Genomic DNA, 17,364 nt, shown 5'->3' with positions numbered 1-17,364 from the left:
ATCCATATTTAAAACCATGACGTATTTGATCTGGAAGATAAGGGGACTTGAAATAAAATACAGCTCAAAGAATATCATATTTAGGATTCGAAAATGATAATTTTATCGTTCATAGTTTAAAATATAAATAAATACAATTTCTAGTCCCAGGCCATTTGTCCGAAAGACAAAGCGGCACTCTACAATTCAAAAATCTCTAATGAGTCCCACACCATTTAAGTAATTGATCTACGAAACTCTTGTAAACGGTGACCTACTGATGTGTCTAGAACTGCTTAGACCAATAACAGAAATTGCTTAGATGAGTTACTTGAATAGCTAAAAACCGGTTAGGGATTTTCAAATTGGAAGGGCCGCTTTGTCCTTGGGAAAAATAGTCAAGGACCAAAAAACACATTTACTCTTTACAAAAAGATGAAATGTTCCAAGATGGAACTAGAAGCAAAGCAACACCATCATGATGAATAGAGTACAACTCTTTGATAGAGAGTACAAGTCAAATTTTCAATATCCATAATGGTAAGTATAACTCTGCACCTGAGAAGCATCATGGAAGTAGTAAGGAAGAGCTCTAGTTCCCCCCTGCAATGGGGGTTTCTAAGAAAGGAAACCCTAATCAGCCTTCACAGGTGTAGGTTATTATTTACTTGATAAGTAATTGTGTCAAAACAAACAAAGACCATAGTGACTTGAGGGAATTAGTCAATATCATTCCCTTAAGGCTTCAGATACCCTAAACTACATCACCTAGACACAAGACAAGCTCTAGGCTTGGGTAGATGCTCAGTTCGCGCGCTCTCTAAGGATTTCAAGATCCATCTCTGTTGGGTCCGTTGCTTGTATCTCGTAATGGACGCCCTTCAGCTCCCTCCTGAACCTGTCCTTCGATGTTGCATAAAGCATTTTAGCACGAATACGAGCTACCGAAGGGGACCTGTAAAATAAACAGCCGTCAAAACTCAAAAGCAAAGCAAAGGCAAAACAATTGTGCCAAATTATACAACAGTCACACTTCTTCCACTTTAATGCAAGTGCAGTAAATAAAAGGCAAATATTTTGGAGCAATAACAATGATAAGCAAGTACAAAATGGGAGAGAAAACTGGTGTTTCTTTAATACTGGGAATCTTGCGAACACAGCCAATTTACAAAATAATGAAAAAAAATACCCAATAAAATGTCACAAGAAAATTGACAAAATTGTTGAGATGATGGTTTAAATAGTTGACATGTAAACAGCCTACACAATACTCAACGTGAAGCGAAACTGCGAAAGATAAAAGAAAACTATCACACATGAATTTCATCAGAGACCAGAGTTCAGACATCTTGAGAAGAGTAAATATAGAATAAACAACCTACTAGTCAGAATAAGGGTCTCATGGCTGACAAGAACAAACCGGTGACTAAACCTACTCTTCACTTTTTTTAACATGTGCATATTCAAGACTGACATGCCAATCAGAGCAAGGTGGCCAATAAGTGAATATTAAGTCAACTTTATTGCAAGGATACATATGTTGAAGGCCAGAATGTTCATGGATAGTTCTCGAACTTGCAAATAAATCTAGACAGAAACCTAAACTCTTGCTAATTATATCCATACTACAAAGTGATTTTTCGGAAAATACTTCTATCATTAATATTGCGTCCCAGTTCAATAAGGTGTAGTCATTGACGTTCAAGTTTGCTTGAAGGTCTCTAAATGATTTCATTACTGCTTACCTCTTCTACCTCTAAAAACATACCTTGATATAGACCCTGGCAAAATTATTCTTCTATCCTATAAAATAAAACTTGCACATTTACAACAACAACAACAACAAAGCCTTGTCCCACTAGGTGGGGTCGGCTACATTTAAACAAAAAAAAAATATTATCTACCAAATACAGCTCACATCCCATACCAGAATACAAAGTCCTCCAACATTAAAAGATAAACCAGCAAAGTCCTCTAACCAATGCTTCAACGCACATTTTACCATTTTTTTTTTTTTCCACTTTACCCATTGAGAGTCTAAGGACATGTTCATGTTATCAAAGTGACTATGATGTCCTCTCTGAGTTGTTTCAAACTTTATAACGAGACTTCCATAATTTTTAGACATGAGTGCAGCTACATCTATAGAACTAATATGCAGCTTCTGCAATTATGCCATGAGATAAGTAACTAACCATGCAATGAAAAAGATTTTGCTCTTTTGACAGTTCTCAGCTGTCACAAAATCGAAGTCGTACACAGCATATCGACAATCGTTCTCAGGCAAGGATGCGGTGAAATCGTCATAGCTCTCAGCAGGGCCTCCAGTCTTTTCAACCACAACCTCTTTCTTATTCTCGTCAATTTTAAAAATCACATAACGGTGCACTTTCTTCCTCTGCAGTTCCAGAAATGTGCTTACACTATGTTCAGCAACGCCCATGCCGGATGAGGCATTCCCCTACGTTGAAGCCATATTACAGTTACTTCTAATCCATTTTAAATTTAAAAGTATATAAAATCACAAAATAAAAGATAGTAAAAAAGAAATTTCATTCATCAAAATGAGCCCTCACAATTAGACTTCACCTATAGAACTTACTCCTTTACCTAATAGAATAAAGGCTGTATATTCTTACAAACTAATGTACAAAAGATGCTCTTAGATAAAATGCTACTTGGAAAGAGAGAAAACTGATTATTATCTGATTTTTCAATCTGCAGAAGTTTATCCAAACAAGATACAAAAACTTCCTAAATGCCCTTTTTCTTATCAATATATAAAACATTTTTCTCAGTAAGATAGCACAAGCACAAGATGCACACGCACTACATTTGAAAAACATCACATAAGAAATGGCAATCATGTGCCATTGATTAACTGATTCAGATAAACATCCCATACAATGGACTTAGCAGGAAGAAAGGCATCCCTAAAGTGGCAGCTTGATAAAAGGGGCAGCGTTTGTTATTTTTATAACCAAAATACAAGTAAAATTCTTTTCATATTCCAGGTCCAATGCAAAACACAAACTACTTAATGAGTTTATGCTCAGATCAAAATCTATTGAATTAGATTCTATGTCAGTGAGAGTAACAAAGTAAAAACACATTATTAAACAAGAAAAAAACCGTCACCACAGAAAATTAGGAACCAATCACTAAAGCAGAAAGAGTAGCAAAAAAAAAATTGAAGTAGCAAGAATCTCAAAATTCTCAATTAGCCATAAAACAACCAACATCTGATATAGATAATTTATAGGTTAAATTTCTTTTTTCTTTTTTTTTTTTTAAGATGGAAACGGGACAACATTGGATGAAATCGAGCTGATAGCAGCACAGTCAAATGAAGTGAAAAATAAATAAATAAATACATAAAAGGGTAAACAGAAATAAAGAAAAAATAAGAGACGCATAAAGGAGGAAGTTTACCCCTCCCATCCTGAAAGCCATGGTTGCGCAGTCAAGAACGAGAAAGGAAGAACAAAGTAAGGTGGGTTGAGAGAGAGAGAGAGAGCGAGAGCGAGCGAGCGAGCGAGCAACACAGGAAAAAAAGCAGCCACCGAACGGGGAAATTTTTATTTTTATTATTAAAAGGAAAAGAAAAATCTAAAAAGTAAAGTAATTGTAAAACCAAAGGAAAGTAAGAAAACAAACAAGAATGCGATCAATGAAAGAAACCGCGTGCGGTGTCGTTTTATCGGTTAGTCTTTTGGCCACTCATGACTCATAACTCATGTTTTAATTAAAATAAAAATTCAGCTAAAATATGTTTTAAAAGGGATTTTTTATTTTAATAAATAAAATAAATGTAATATTTACCAAAATAAATAATTTTACGAGTATTTACTGATTTAAATTCTCTTGTCATATCTCGTTTACACTATAAATGAGATGATTTTTCACGTATCTCCTTTACAGTGTAAACGAGATATGGCATGTCAGCGTGACACGTTATAAACGAGATGATAAAAGACAAATATTAAGCATCTATAAAAGGATGTGTAACTCTTGGTATTCTCCACACACATTTCATATCCTTTCTCTATCTCGTTTTTCTCACAAAAACAAAGCTGAATGGCAAGTAACAATCCATTCATAGTTGTGCTTGTTTATCCTAATTCTTGCATGAGAAATGGCGACAACGGGGTGACATTTGAGTGTCAGGATCCGATATTGTTTCGCACTCAGCGTGTGGAGATGTTGTCGGATTTGAAGAGTTTGATATTGAGCAAGCTCGGTGGTACACAAGCGAGGGAGATAGGTAGGGTGCGATATAGGTTGCTGGCACCCATAGGAAATGAAGTCTTCCGGTTTCGACTATTCCGACTTTACGGAGACGAGCATGTGCGACTGATGTTCGACATTCATGGGAGGATCATGTGTGAACAGGTAATGGAGTTGTCTGCCGAGGTGGGTCACGGTAGTAGTGGAGTTTCCGAACACAAAACCTATGTGCAGGACGACCGGCTTCTCGCACCACCGCCCATTCATGTCGCAATTTCGGAGCATGAGGCAGACGAGGGTGAGGAGGAGTCGAATGAGGATTACGTGGCGGACAGTGAGTCTTCTTATGGTGGCGATGAGGATGAGTTTGTGCCGGAGACACCTGCCAGGGCTGTGTCGCGCCATGTGCTGCCTCCACCTCAGCCAATTTTGGCGCTATTAGCTGTGCCAAGTCACTATCACAGTCTAGTTCTAGACGCCATGCATGAGAGGACCCTGGTTTCTGACACCTGTGAAGTGTATTACAACCTAGACGACAGTGTAAAGTTTCGGGTCGAACACAGGTTCAGAAGCCGAGAGGCAGTGCTTTAAGGTGTGAAGAACTACAGTATTCGTAGGAGTGCTGAGTACCGGGTGATCGAGTCCGACCGGTTAAAGTACCATGTGCAATGCCGTCAAGCCGACAGTGGGTGTCAATGGAGCCTCCGTGTGACCCTTCGTCAGAATCTCGGATACTAATAAGTTCAAATTTAGTTGCGAATTTGAGTACTTTTGTATGATATGCTATGTAGGTTAGAGATATAGTGTAAGCATAAATTTTTTGTTGTGATTAGGGAGGTTCAGAGGTTTGGTGGACCACACAGCTGTCTAGCACCCACCATGTATCAAGACTATCGTCAGTTAGATAGCAGTCTCATCTGTAGGGTCATATTGCCCTTGATTCAGTCCAACCACTCTGCTAGTATCCCGGTCTTGCAAGATGCAGTCCAGACAAGCTATCACTTCAAACCCTCATACAGAAAGGTGTGGATGGCAAAGCAGAAGACAATTGCACGGATCTACGGTGATTAGGAAGAGTCATATAATAAGGTGCCGAAACTGCTTCAGGCATTGCAGAGCTGTTTTCCCGGCACCATATGTGACATACGCGTCAAATCATACTATGATGGACACCTCATAGTGCACGACTGCTGCAGCCACACCAACTTCAGCGTGAAGGACTCCTTCCTTTGCGCCGCCTGCTGTGCTGCCACGGAGGCCTGGCACCGAGCAGCTGCTCTACCAACGCCCACGTCTTCGTATGGTACCACTTACCAAAGTCACGGAGGCACCCCCGACGGGGTTACCATGTGCGCGTAGGCCTAGATGGTACGTGGTGCACGAATTTGCAATCCGTACAACTAACCAGCAAGTCTTGGAGATGCTTTGTCTGATTTATTCCTGTAATGTAATATTCCATCCATGGAAAAGTGCAAAGTTCCCTCCATGGCAAGCTGTATGTAGGGTGTCACTGTTGTCAATAGCTACTTCCCATCCTCTCAGTGAAAATGGTCCAAATGCTCTGTCACAGCACGGCTAATCATCTGTCGGTCCTCAATCAGGTTGGAATAGAATCCAGTGATTCTTTTGCGTCTGTCACTAACGCCCAGCCTTCAGGAGTTTGAAGCTCGTCACAGTCATTCAATCTCGGAATCCTACTCGGAATACCACGGACAAGGTTTAGACTTTCCGGATTCTCATGAATGCCGCCATCAATCTAGCTTATACCATGAAGATTCTGACTAAAGAATCTAAGAGAAGCTCATTCAATCTGATGTAGAACGGAGGTGGTTGTTAGACACACGTTCATGGATTGAGGAAGGTGATGAGTGTCACGGATCATCACCTTCTTCATAATTAAGCGCGAATGAACATCTTAGATAGGAACACACACATTTGAATGGAGAAATAGAAACAATTGCATTAATTCATCGAGACGTTGCAGAGCTCCTCACCCCCAACAATAGAGTTTAGAGACTCATGCCGTCAAAGTGTATAAAATTCAGATCTGAAAATGTCATGAGGTGCAAAGTAAATCTCTAAAAGTTGTTTAAATAGTAAACTAGTAACCTAGGTTTACAGAAAATGAGTAAACTATGATAGATAGTGCAGAAATCCACTTCTGGGGCCCACTTGGTGTGTGCTGGGGCTGAGTCTTAAGCTTCTGACGTGCCTGGGGCTGTTTTGGGCGTTCAACGCCAGGTTGTAACCTGTTTCTGGCGTTGAACTCCAGCTTGTAACCTGTTTCTGGCGCTGGATGCCAGACAGCAGCATGATACTGGCATTGAACACCAGTTTACGTCGTCTATCTTCGCGCAAAGTATAGACTATTATATATTGCTGGAAAGCCCTGGATGTCTACTTTCCAACGCCGTTGAGGGCGCGCCAATTGGACTTCTGTAGCTCCAGAAAATCCATTTCGAGTGTAGGGAGGTCAGAATCCAACAACATCAGCAGTCCTTTTTCAGCCTAACTCAGATCTTTGCTCAGCTCCCTCAATTTCAGCCAGAAAATACCTGAAATCACAGAAAAATACACAAACTCATAGTAAAGTCCAGAAATATGATTTTTGCCTAAAAACTAATAATATTTAACTAAAAACTAATTAAAACATGCTAAAATCTACATGAAATTACCCCCAAAAAGCGTATAAAATATCCGCTCATCACAACACCAAACTTAAACTGTTGCTTGTCCTCAAGCAACTAGATGAATAAAAGAGGATAAAAAGAAATCAAGAAGCAATAATATCTCAGAGTTTTAAGTGAAGCTCAGATTCTAATTAGATGAGCGGGGCTAGTAGCTTTTTGCTTCCAAACAGTTTTGGCATCTCACTTTATCCTTTGAAATTCAGAATGATTGGCATCCATAGGAACTCAGAAGTCAGATAGTATTATTGATTTTCCTAGTTAAGTATGTTGATTCTTGAACACAGCTACTTTTATGGGTCTTGGCCGTGGCCCTAAGCACTTTGTTTTCCAGTATTACCACCGGACACAAAAATGCCACAGACACATAACTGGGTGAACCTTTTCAGATTGTGACTCAGCTTTGCTAGAGTCCCCAGTTAGAGGTGTCCAGAGCTCTTAAGCACACTCTTTTTGCTTTGGATCACGACTTTAACCACTCAGTCTCAAGTTTTTCACATGGACCTGCATGCCACAAGCACATGGTTAGGGACAGCTTGGTTTAGCCGCTTAGGCCTGGAACTATTTCCTTGGGCCCTCCTACCCACTGATGCTCAAAGCCTTGGATCCTTTTCTTAATCCAATGATTCCTTGTAAATTTTTTTGTTATTATTTTTTTTCACTGCTTTTTCTTGCTTCAAGAATCAAATTCATGATTTTTCAGATCATCAATAACATTTCTCTTGTTCATCATTCTTTCAGGAGCCAACAATTTTAACATTCATAAAATTCAATATCCAAAATATGCACTGTTCAAGCATTCATTCAGAAGACAAAAAGTATTGCCACCACATATAAATAATTAGAATTTTCCTTATTAAGAACTCGAAAAAATTCAATTGCCTCTTTATTCTAAAAATCTACTATTTTATTCATGTTTGATGATGATGAGAAAAATAAATTATAACTTAATTGGAAATAAAACCAAAATAGACATGCTAATTACTACTACTCCTATATAACTTCTAAGGTAAATTTCTATAATAATACTATCACAGAGTTAAAACTTAAAATTGGAACTTAACAACCTGTATTTTGGGAAGTGGATGTTCCTCTAGTCTGTGGGGTGCTTGGTCCTTCAAGAGATAAGTTTTGATGCTTCAGTTCCTTTAAGTTACGCCCTTGCTCTTCCTGTTCCTTTAGGTGCCATGATCTTGATGAGTTTTAGCTCAGTGATCATGGCAAATCACACCAAACTTAGATGTTTGCTTGTCCTCAAGCAAAAGAAAGGATAGGAGAGGAATAGAGGGAGAGGCAATTTCGAAATCCAAAAGATATGATGAGTTGAAAAAGATTTGAAAAAGATTTGGTTTGGAAAAAGATTTGTGTTTATGAATTAAGATACATTTGATATTTTTGAAAAAGGGATTTTAGAAATTAGGGTTTTTAGAAATTAGTATTAAAATTTTTGGAATTGAAGGATGATATTTTGAAACATGTTTATGCAAGAAATCATGAATTGAAACATAAAAATTAGAAAAATTGTGAAGAAAAACGAATTTTACCTCCTCCCTACCATCCTGGCGTTAAACGCCCAACTGCTGCATGTTTTGGGCGTTTAACGCCCAATTGTTGCTTCTCCTGGGCGTTCAACGCCCAGCTGTTGCTTCTTTCTGGTGTTGAACGCCAGGAAGTCCTTTGTCACTGGGCGTTTTTCTGAACGCCCAGAAGGTGCTTCTTTCTGGCGTTCAACGCCCAGAAGATGCTCCTTTCTGGCGTTTAACGCCCAGATGGCTACCTTTACTGGCGTTGAACGCCCAGTGGGTGCTTCTTTTGGGCGTTCAACGCCCAAAATGTTTCTTACTGGCTTTTTCACGCCAGTGAGCTTCCGAATTCCTTTGTAACTCTGTGAATCCAATCAATTGCTATTTTACCTTGAAGATACTTTGACATATATCTGTAAAAATCAATTAATTAATCAAAACGAATAAAATTAAATTTTGTGATTGGCTGGGTTGCCTCCCAGCAAGCGCTTCTTTAATGTCGTTAGCTGGACTATTACTGAGCTTTTAATCAAGTCTCAGTTTTGAGCATTCTTGCTCAAAATTGCCTTCAAGATAATGTTTAACTCTCTGTCCATTAACAATGAACCTTTTGTTAGAGTTATTATCCTGAAGCTCAACGTATCCATATGGTGATACACTTGTAATCACATATGGACCTCTCCACCGGGATTTTAATTTCCCGGGGAATAATTTGAGCTTGGAATTAAATAGCAGAACTTTCTGCCCTGGCTCAAAGACTCTAGATGACAATTTCTTATCATGCCATCTTTTCGCTTTCTCTTTGTAAATTTTTGCATTCTCGAAAGCATTGAGTCTAAATTCCTCTAGCTCATTTAACTGGAGCAATCGTTTTTCTCCAGCCAACTTGGCATCAAGGTTTAGGAATCTGGTTGCCCAGTAGGCCTTGTGTTCTAGTTCCACTGGCAAGTGACATGCCTTTCCATACACAAGCTGGTATGGAGAGGTCCCTATAGGGGTCTTGAATGCTGTTCTGTATGCCCACAGAGCATCATCCAAGCTTCTTGCCCAATCCCTTCTACGGTTAATTACAGTCCATTCCAGGATTCTTTTGAGTTCTCTATTTGAGACTTCAGCTTGCCCATTAGTCTGTGGGTGGTATGGAGTAGCTACCCTGTGGCTAACTCCATAACGAACCAAAGCAGAGTAAAGCTGTTTATTGCAGAAATGAGTGCCCCCATCACTGATTAATACTCTAGGGGTACCAAATCTGCTGAAGATGTGTTTCTGGAGGAATTTTAACACTGTTTTAGTGTCATTAGTGGGTGTTGCAATAGCTTCTAACCCATTTGGATACATAATCCACTGCCACCAGAATATAAGTATTTGAGTATGATGGTGGGAAAGGTCCCATGAAGTCAATACCCCATACATCAAACAACTCAATCTCCAAGATCCCTTGTTGAGGCATGGCATAACTGTGAGGCAGATTGCCAGATCTTTGGCAACTGTCACAATTAAGTACAAATACTCGGGAATCTTTATAGAGAGTAGGCCAGTAGAAGCCACATTGGAGGACTCTTGTGGCTGTTCGCTCACTTCCAAAATGTCTTCCATATTGTGATCCATGGCAGTGCCATAGGATCTTCTGCACTTCTTCCTTAGGCACACATCTACGGATTACTCCGTCTGCACATCTCTTAAAGAGATATGGTTCATCCCAAAGATAGTACTTTGCATCTGTGATCAATTTCTTTGATTGCTGCCTACTGTATTCTTTGGGTATGAACCTCACTGCCTTGTAGTTTGCAATGTCTGCAAACCATGGCACTTCCCGGATGGCAAAGAGTTGCTCATCCGGAAAGGTTTCAGAGATCTCAGTGAGAGGGAGGGACACCCCTTCTACTGGTTCTATTTGGGACAGATGATCTGCTACTTGGTTTTCTGTCCCTTTTCTGTCTCTTATTTCTATATCAAACTCTTGCAGAAGCAACACCCATCTGATAAGTCTGGGTTTTGAATCCTGCTTTGTGAGTAGATATTTAAGAGCAGCATGATCAGTGTACACAATCACTTTTGATCCTACTAAATAGGATCTGAATTTGTCAATGGCGTAGACCACTGCAAGTAGCTCTTTTTCTGTGGTTGTGTAATTCTTCTGTGCGTCATTTAGAACACGGCTGGCATAGTAAATGACGTGCAGAAGCTTGTCATGCCTTTGTCCCAACACTGCACCAATGGCATGGTCACTGGCATCACACATTAGTTCAAATGGCAATGTCCAGTTTGGTGCAGAGATGATTGGTGCTATGACCAATTTAGCTTTCAGAGTCTCAAATGCCTGCAGACACTCCTTATCAAAGATAAATGGCATGTCAGCAGCTAGCAGGTTGCTCAGAGGTTTGGCAATTTTTGAAAAAATTTTTATAAACCTCCTATAGAATCCTGCATGCCCCAGAAAGCTTCTAATTGCCTTAACATTGGCAGGTGGTGGTAATTTTTCAATTACCTCTACCTTAGCTTGATCCACCTCTATTCCCTTGTTCGAGATTTTGTGCCCAAGGACAATTCCTTCAGTCACCATAAAGTGACATTTTTTCCCAGTTTAAAACCAGGTTAGTCTCTTGGCATCTCTTTAGAACAAGTGCTAGATGGTCAAGACAGGAGCTAAATGAATCTCCAAATACTGAAAAGTCATCCATAGACTTCCAGAAATTTTTCCACCATATCAGAGAAAATTGAGAGCATGCACCTCTGAAAGGTTGCAGGTACATTGCACAGGCCAAATGGCATCCTTCTGTATGCAAATACTCCAGATGGGCATGTGAATGCCGTTTTCTCTTGATCCTGGGGATCTACTGCAATTTGATTATAACCTGAATATCCATCCAGGAAGCACTAGTATTCATGACCTGCTAGTCTTTCTAGCATCTGGTCTATGAATGGTAAAGGAAAATGATCCTTTCTGGTGGCTGTATTGAGCCTTCTATAATCAATACACATACGCCACCCTGTAACTGTTCTTGTAGGAACCAGTTTATTTTTTTCATTATGAACCACTATCATGCCTCCTTTCTTAGGGCCGACTTGGACAGGGCTACCCAAGGGCTGTCAGAAATAGGATAAATAATCCCAGCCTCTAGTAGTTTAGTGACCTCCTTCTGCACCACTTCCTTCATGGCTGGATTCAGCCGCCTTTGTGGTTGGACCACTGGCTTGGCATCACCCTTCAATAGGATCTTATGCATGCATCTAGCTGGGCTAATGCCCTTAAGATCACTGATGGACCACCCAAGAGCTGTCTTGTGTGTCCTTAGCACTTGAATTAGTGCTTCTTCTTCCTGTGGCTCTAAGGTAGAGCTTATGATTACAGGAAAGGTATCACCTTCTCCCAGAAATGCATATTTCAGGGATGGTGGTAATGGTTTGAGCTCGGGTTTAGGAGGTTTCTCCTCTTCCTGAAGGATTTTTAGAGGTTCTATTATTCTCTCTGATTCCTCCAAATCAGGCTGAACATCTTTAAAGATGTCCTCTAGCTCTGATTCGAGACTCTCAGCCATATTGACCTCTCTTACCAGAGAGTCAATGATATCAACACTCATGCAGTCATTTGGGGTGTCTGGATGTTGCATAGCTTTGACAACATTCAACTTGAACTCCTCCTCATTGACTCTCAGGGTTACTTCCCCTTTTTGGACGTCAATGAGGGTTCGGCCAGTTGCTAGGAAAGGTCTTCCTAGAATGAGAGTTGCACTCTTGTGCTCTTCCATTTCCAGTACCACAAAGTCAGTAGGAAAGGCAAATGGCCCAACCTTGACAATCATGTCTTCAATCACGCCTGATGGGTATTTAATGGAGCCATCAGCAAGTTGAAGACATATCCGGGTTGGTTTGATTTCTTCAGTCAAACCAAGCTTTCTGATAGTAGATGCAGGTATTAGGTTGATACTTGCCCCAAGATCACATAAAGCTTGCTTGGTACAAGTACCCTCTAATGTGCATGGTATCATAAAGCTTCCAGGATCCTTAAGCTTCTCAGGTAAGCTTTTCAGAATGACTGCACTACATTCTTCAGTGAGGTAAACTTTTTCAGTCTCCCTCCAATCCTTCTTATGACTTAAGATCTCTTTCATGAACTTAGCATAAGAGGGTATTTGCTCAAGTGCTTCTGCAAACGGAATCTTTATTTCAAGAGTCCTGAGATAGTCTGCAAAGCGGGCAAATTGCTTATCCTGTTCCGCTTGGCGGAGTTTTTGAGGATAAGGTATTTTGGCTTTATATTCCTCAACCTTAGTTGCTGCAAGTTTATTACCTGTAGAAGTGAGTTGGGAAGCCTTTTTAGAAGGGTTGTTATCAGCACTTGTATGTGACTGATCCCCCACTGGCATTTGAATGCCAGGGGTGGAAGCTGGAGTGGCATTAAACGCCAACTCCTTATCTGTTACTGGCATCTGAACGCCAGAACTGTGCTCCCTTTGGGCGTTCAACGCCGGATTCATGCTTGTTTCTGGCGTTGAACGCCAGGAATGAGCATGGTCTGGGCGTTCAGCGCCAGCATTATTCCTCTCTGGGCTCTGATTGTCCTCAGAGGGATTGAGTGGCCGTTTGTTCATTTCTTGGCTTCCTGCTGCTTTGAAGTGAGGTATTTAATGTTTTCCCACTTCTTAATTGAACTGCTTGGCTTTCTTCTACTATTTATTTTGACAGTTGCTTTTCTGTTTGCTTTAATTGTACTTCCATATTCTTGTTAGCCATTCTTGTTTCCTGTAGTATTTTCTTGAATTCGGCTAGCTGCTGGGTTAGAAAGTCTAATTGCTGATTGAATTCATTAGCCTGATCCACAAGACTGAGTTCGGCAGTTATTTTTTTAGCTTCTTCTTTCATGGAAGATTCACTGCTTAGGTACATATGCTGATTTCTGGCAACTGTATCAATAAGCTCTTGAGCTTCTTCAATTATTTTTCTCATATGTATAGATCCACCAGCTGAGTGGTCTAGAGAAATCTGAGCTTTTTCTGTAAGCCCATAGTAGAAGATGTCTAATTGCACCCACTCTGAAAATATTTCAGAGGGGCATTTTCTTAGCATCTCTCTGTATCTCTCCCAGGCATCATAAAAGGATTCATTATCTCCTTGTTTGAAGCCTTGGATGCTTAGCCTTAGCTGTGTCATCCGTTTTGGAGGGAAATAGTGATTTAGGAATTTTTCTGATAGCTGTTTCCATGTTTTTATGCTGTTCTTAGGTTGGTTATTTAACCACCTCTTAGCTTGATCTTTTACAGCAAATGGAAACAGTAGTAATCTGTAGACATCCTGATCTACTTCCTTATCATGTACTGTGTCAGCAATTTGCAAAAATTGTGCCAAAAACTCTGTAGGTTCTTCCTGTGGAAGACCGGAATACTGGCAGCTTTGCTGCACCATGATAATGAGCTGAGGTTAGCATATGACCCCATATGAAGCAGTAGTGGGGTTAGCATATGACCCCAGAGTCCTCCTGGACTGTTCATTTTCACTTAGTTCCATGATGGAATAAAGGAGATGGTGTGTATGTTGATATTATTTATTTTATAAGAATAAAATAAAAATGGAATAAATAAAAACGGAATAAAATAAAAAATTGAAAATATTTTGTGAAGATTTTCAAAAAATTTTGAAATTAAAATCTGAAATTTTTATATAAAAATTTTGAAATTATTGTTTAAAATTAGTTAGAAAAGATATTTTTTTTGAATTTTGAATTTTATAATGAAAGAGAAAAACACATAAAAGACACAAGACTTAAAATTTTTAGATCTAATGCTCCTTATTTTCGAAAATTTTGGAGGGAAAACACCAAGGAACACTGATGAGCGGATAATTTGTACGCTTTTTGGCATTGTTTTTAGTATATTTTAATTAGTTTTTAGTATATTTTTAGTAGTTTTTAGTTAAAATTCACTTTTCTAGACTTTACTATGAGTTTGTGTGTTTTTCTGTGATTTCAGGTATTTTCTGGCTGAAATTGAGGGTCCTGAGCAAAAATCTGATTCAGAGGCTGAAAAGGACTGCAGATGCTGTTGGATTCTGACCTCCCTGCACTCGAAGTGGATTTTCTGGAGCTACAGAAGCCCAATTGGCGCGCTCTCAACGGCGTTGGAAAGTAGACATCCTGGGCTTTCCAGCAATGTATAATAGTCCATACTTTGCCCGAGATTTGATGGCCCAAACCGGCGTTGCAAATCAGCTTCAATATTCCCAGCGTTTAACGCTGGAACTGGCATAAAAATTGGAGTTAAACGCCCAAACTGGCACAAAAGCTGGCGTTTAACTCCAGGAAGAGTCTCTACACGAAAATGCTTCATTGCTCAGCCCAAGCACACACCAAGTGGGCTCGGAAGTGGATTTTTCTGTCATTTACTCATTTCTGTAAACCCTAGGTTACTAGTTCACTATTAATAGGATCTTTTGACATTGTATCTGTACCTCATGACACTTTACACGTCTCTTTGTGTACTTCCCACGGCATGAGTCTCTAAACCCCATGGTTGGGGGTGAGGAGCTCTGCTGTGTCTTGATGGATTAATGCAATTACTACTGTTTTTCATTCAATTATGCTTGCTTCCATTCCAAGATACTACTTGTTCTTAAACCGGATGAATATGATGATCCGTGACACTCATCATCATTCTCAACTATGAACGTGTGCCTGACAACCACCTCCGTTCTACCTTAGATTAAGTAGATATCTCTTGGATTCTTTAACCGGAATCTTCGTGGTATAAGCTAGAACTGATGGCGGCATTCAAGAGAATCCGGAAGGTCTAAACCTTGTCTGTGGTATTCTGAGTAGGATTCAATGATTGAATAACTGTGACGAGCTTCAAACTCCTAAAGGCGGGGCGTTAGTGACAGACGCAAAAGAATCACTGGATTCTATTCCGGCCTGATTGAGAACCGACAGATGGATAGCCGTGCCGTGACAGGGTGCGTTGAACATTTTCATTGAGAGGATGGGAGGTAGCCACTGACAACGGTGAAACCCTTGCATACAGCTTGCCATGGAAGGAACCTTGCGTGCTTGAAGAAGAAGACAGTACGAAAGCAGAGATTCAGAAGATGGAGCATCTCCAAAACCTCAACCTATTCTCCATTACTGCAAAACAAGTACTTATTTCATGTTCTTTTGTTTTTCACAATCAATCCTGATAATTTCTGATATCCTGACTAAGAGTTACAAGATAACTGGTGCACGAAATTGCAATCACACTTTTGCAATCCCGCACAACTAACCAGCAAGTGTACTGGGTTGTCCAAGTAATACCTTGCGTGAGCAAGGGTCGATCCCACAGAGATTGTCGGCTTGAAGCAAGCTATGGTTATCTTGTAAATCTTAGTCAGGATATCAGAAATTATCAGGATTGATTGTGAAAAGCAAAAGAACATGAAATGATTACTTGTTTTGCAGTAATGGAGAATAGGTTGAGGTTTGGAGATGCTCCATCTTCTGAATCTCTGCTTTCCTACTGTCTTCTTCTTCAAACACGCAAGTCTCCTTCCATGGCAAGCTGTATGTAGGGTTTCACCGTTGTCAATGGCTACCTCCCATCCTCTCAGTGAAAGCGATTGCATATGCTCTGTCACAGCATAGCGGAATTCATCTGTCGATTCTCAATCAGGCCGGAATAGAATCCAGTGATTCTTTTGCGTCTGTCACTAACGCCCCGCCTTCAGGAGTTTGAAGCACGTCACAGTCATTCAATCATTGAATCCTACTCAGAATACCACAGACAAGGTTTAGACCTTCCGGATTCTCTTGAATGCCGCCATCAGTTCTAGCTTATACCACGAAGATTCCGGTTAAAGAATCCAAGAGATAACTACTTAATCTAAGGTAGAACGGAGGTGGTTGTCAGGCACACGTTCATAGTTGAGAATGATGATGATTGTCACGGATCATCACATTCATCCGGGTTAAGAACAAGTATTATCTTAGAATGGAAGCAAGCATGATTGAATGAGAAACAGTAGTAATTGCATTAATCCATCAAGACACAGCAGAGCTCCTCACCCCCCAACCATGGGGTTTAGAGACTCATGCCGTGGAAAGTACACAAAGAAAGGTGTAAAGTGTCATGAGGTCATAAGGTACTGATACAATGTCAAAAGATCCTATTAATAGTAAACTAGTAACCTAGGGTGTACAGAAATGAGTAAATGACGTAAAAGTCCACTTCTGGGTCCACTTGGTGTGTGCTTGGGCTGAGCAATGAAGCATTTTCGTGTAGAGACCTTTTCTGAAGTTAAACGCCAGCTTTTATGCCAGTTTGGGCGTTTAACTCCAAGTTTTATGCCAGTTCCAGCGTTAAATGCTGGGATTTCTGAGGCTGAATTGCCACGCCGGTTTGGGCCATCAAATCTTGGGCAAAGTATGGACTATCATATATTTCTGGAAAGGCCAGGATGTCTACTTTCCAATGCCGTTGAGAGCGCGCCAATTGGGCTTCTGTAGCTCCAGAAAATCCGCTTCGAATGCAGGGAGGTCAGAATCCAACAGCATCTGCAGTCCTTTTTGGTCTCGGAATCAGATTTTTGCTCAGGACCCTCAATTTCAGCCAGAAAATACCTGAAATCACAAAAAAACACACAAACTCATAGTAAAGTCCAGAAAAGTGAATTTTAGCTAAAAACTAATAAAAATATACTAAAAACTAACTAGATTATACTAAAAACATACTAAAAACAATGCCAAAAAGCATACAAATTATCCGCTCATCACAACACCAAACTTAAATTGTTGCTTGTCCCCAAGCAACTGAAAATCAAAATAGGATAAAAAGAAGAGAATATACTATAGACTCCAAAATATCAAGGAAACATAGCTCCAATTAGATGAGCGGGACTAGTAGCTTTTTGCCTCCGAACAGTTTTGACATCTCACTCTATCCCTTGAAGTTCAGAATGATTGGCATCTATAAGAACTCAGAACT

At 40.0% G+C, this 17,364-nt stretch overlaps 1 protein-coding gene across 1 annotated transcript; it reads right to left on the bottom strand.

Moving 5' to 3' along the window:
* Nucleotides 1–458: 458 nt before the first annotated feature.
* LOC112711205 (actin-depolymerizing factor) lies at nucleotides 459–3,648 on the bottom strand. Its single transcript, XM_025763810.3, has 3 exons — nucleotides 3,412–3,648; nucleotides 2,175–2,440; nucleotides 459–934 (listed from the first exon to the last, which is right to left on the bottom strand). The coding sequence occupies exons 1-3, from the start codon at nucleotides 3,430–3,432 to the stop codon at nucleotides 784–786; spliced, it is 438 nt and encodes a 145-aa protein (XP_025619595.1). The 5' UTR covers nucleotides 3,433–3,648; the 3' UTR covers nucleotides 459–783.
* Between the last annotated feature and the right edge of the window lie 13,716 nt (nucleotides 3,649–17,364).

The sequence above is a fragment of the Arachis hypogaea genome, chromosome 9, assembly GCF_003086295.3.
Source record: "Arachis hypogaea cultivar Tifrunner chromosome 9, arahy.Tifrunner.gnm2.J5K5, whole genome shotgun sequence".
Lineage (NCBI taxonomy): Eukaryota > Viridiplantae > Streptophyta > Magnoliopsida > Fabales > Fabaceae > Arachis > Arachis hypogaea.
Note: the sequence above shows the minus strand (reverse complement) of the source record. Positions and strands in the feature narration are given on the sequence as shown.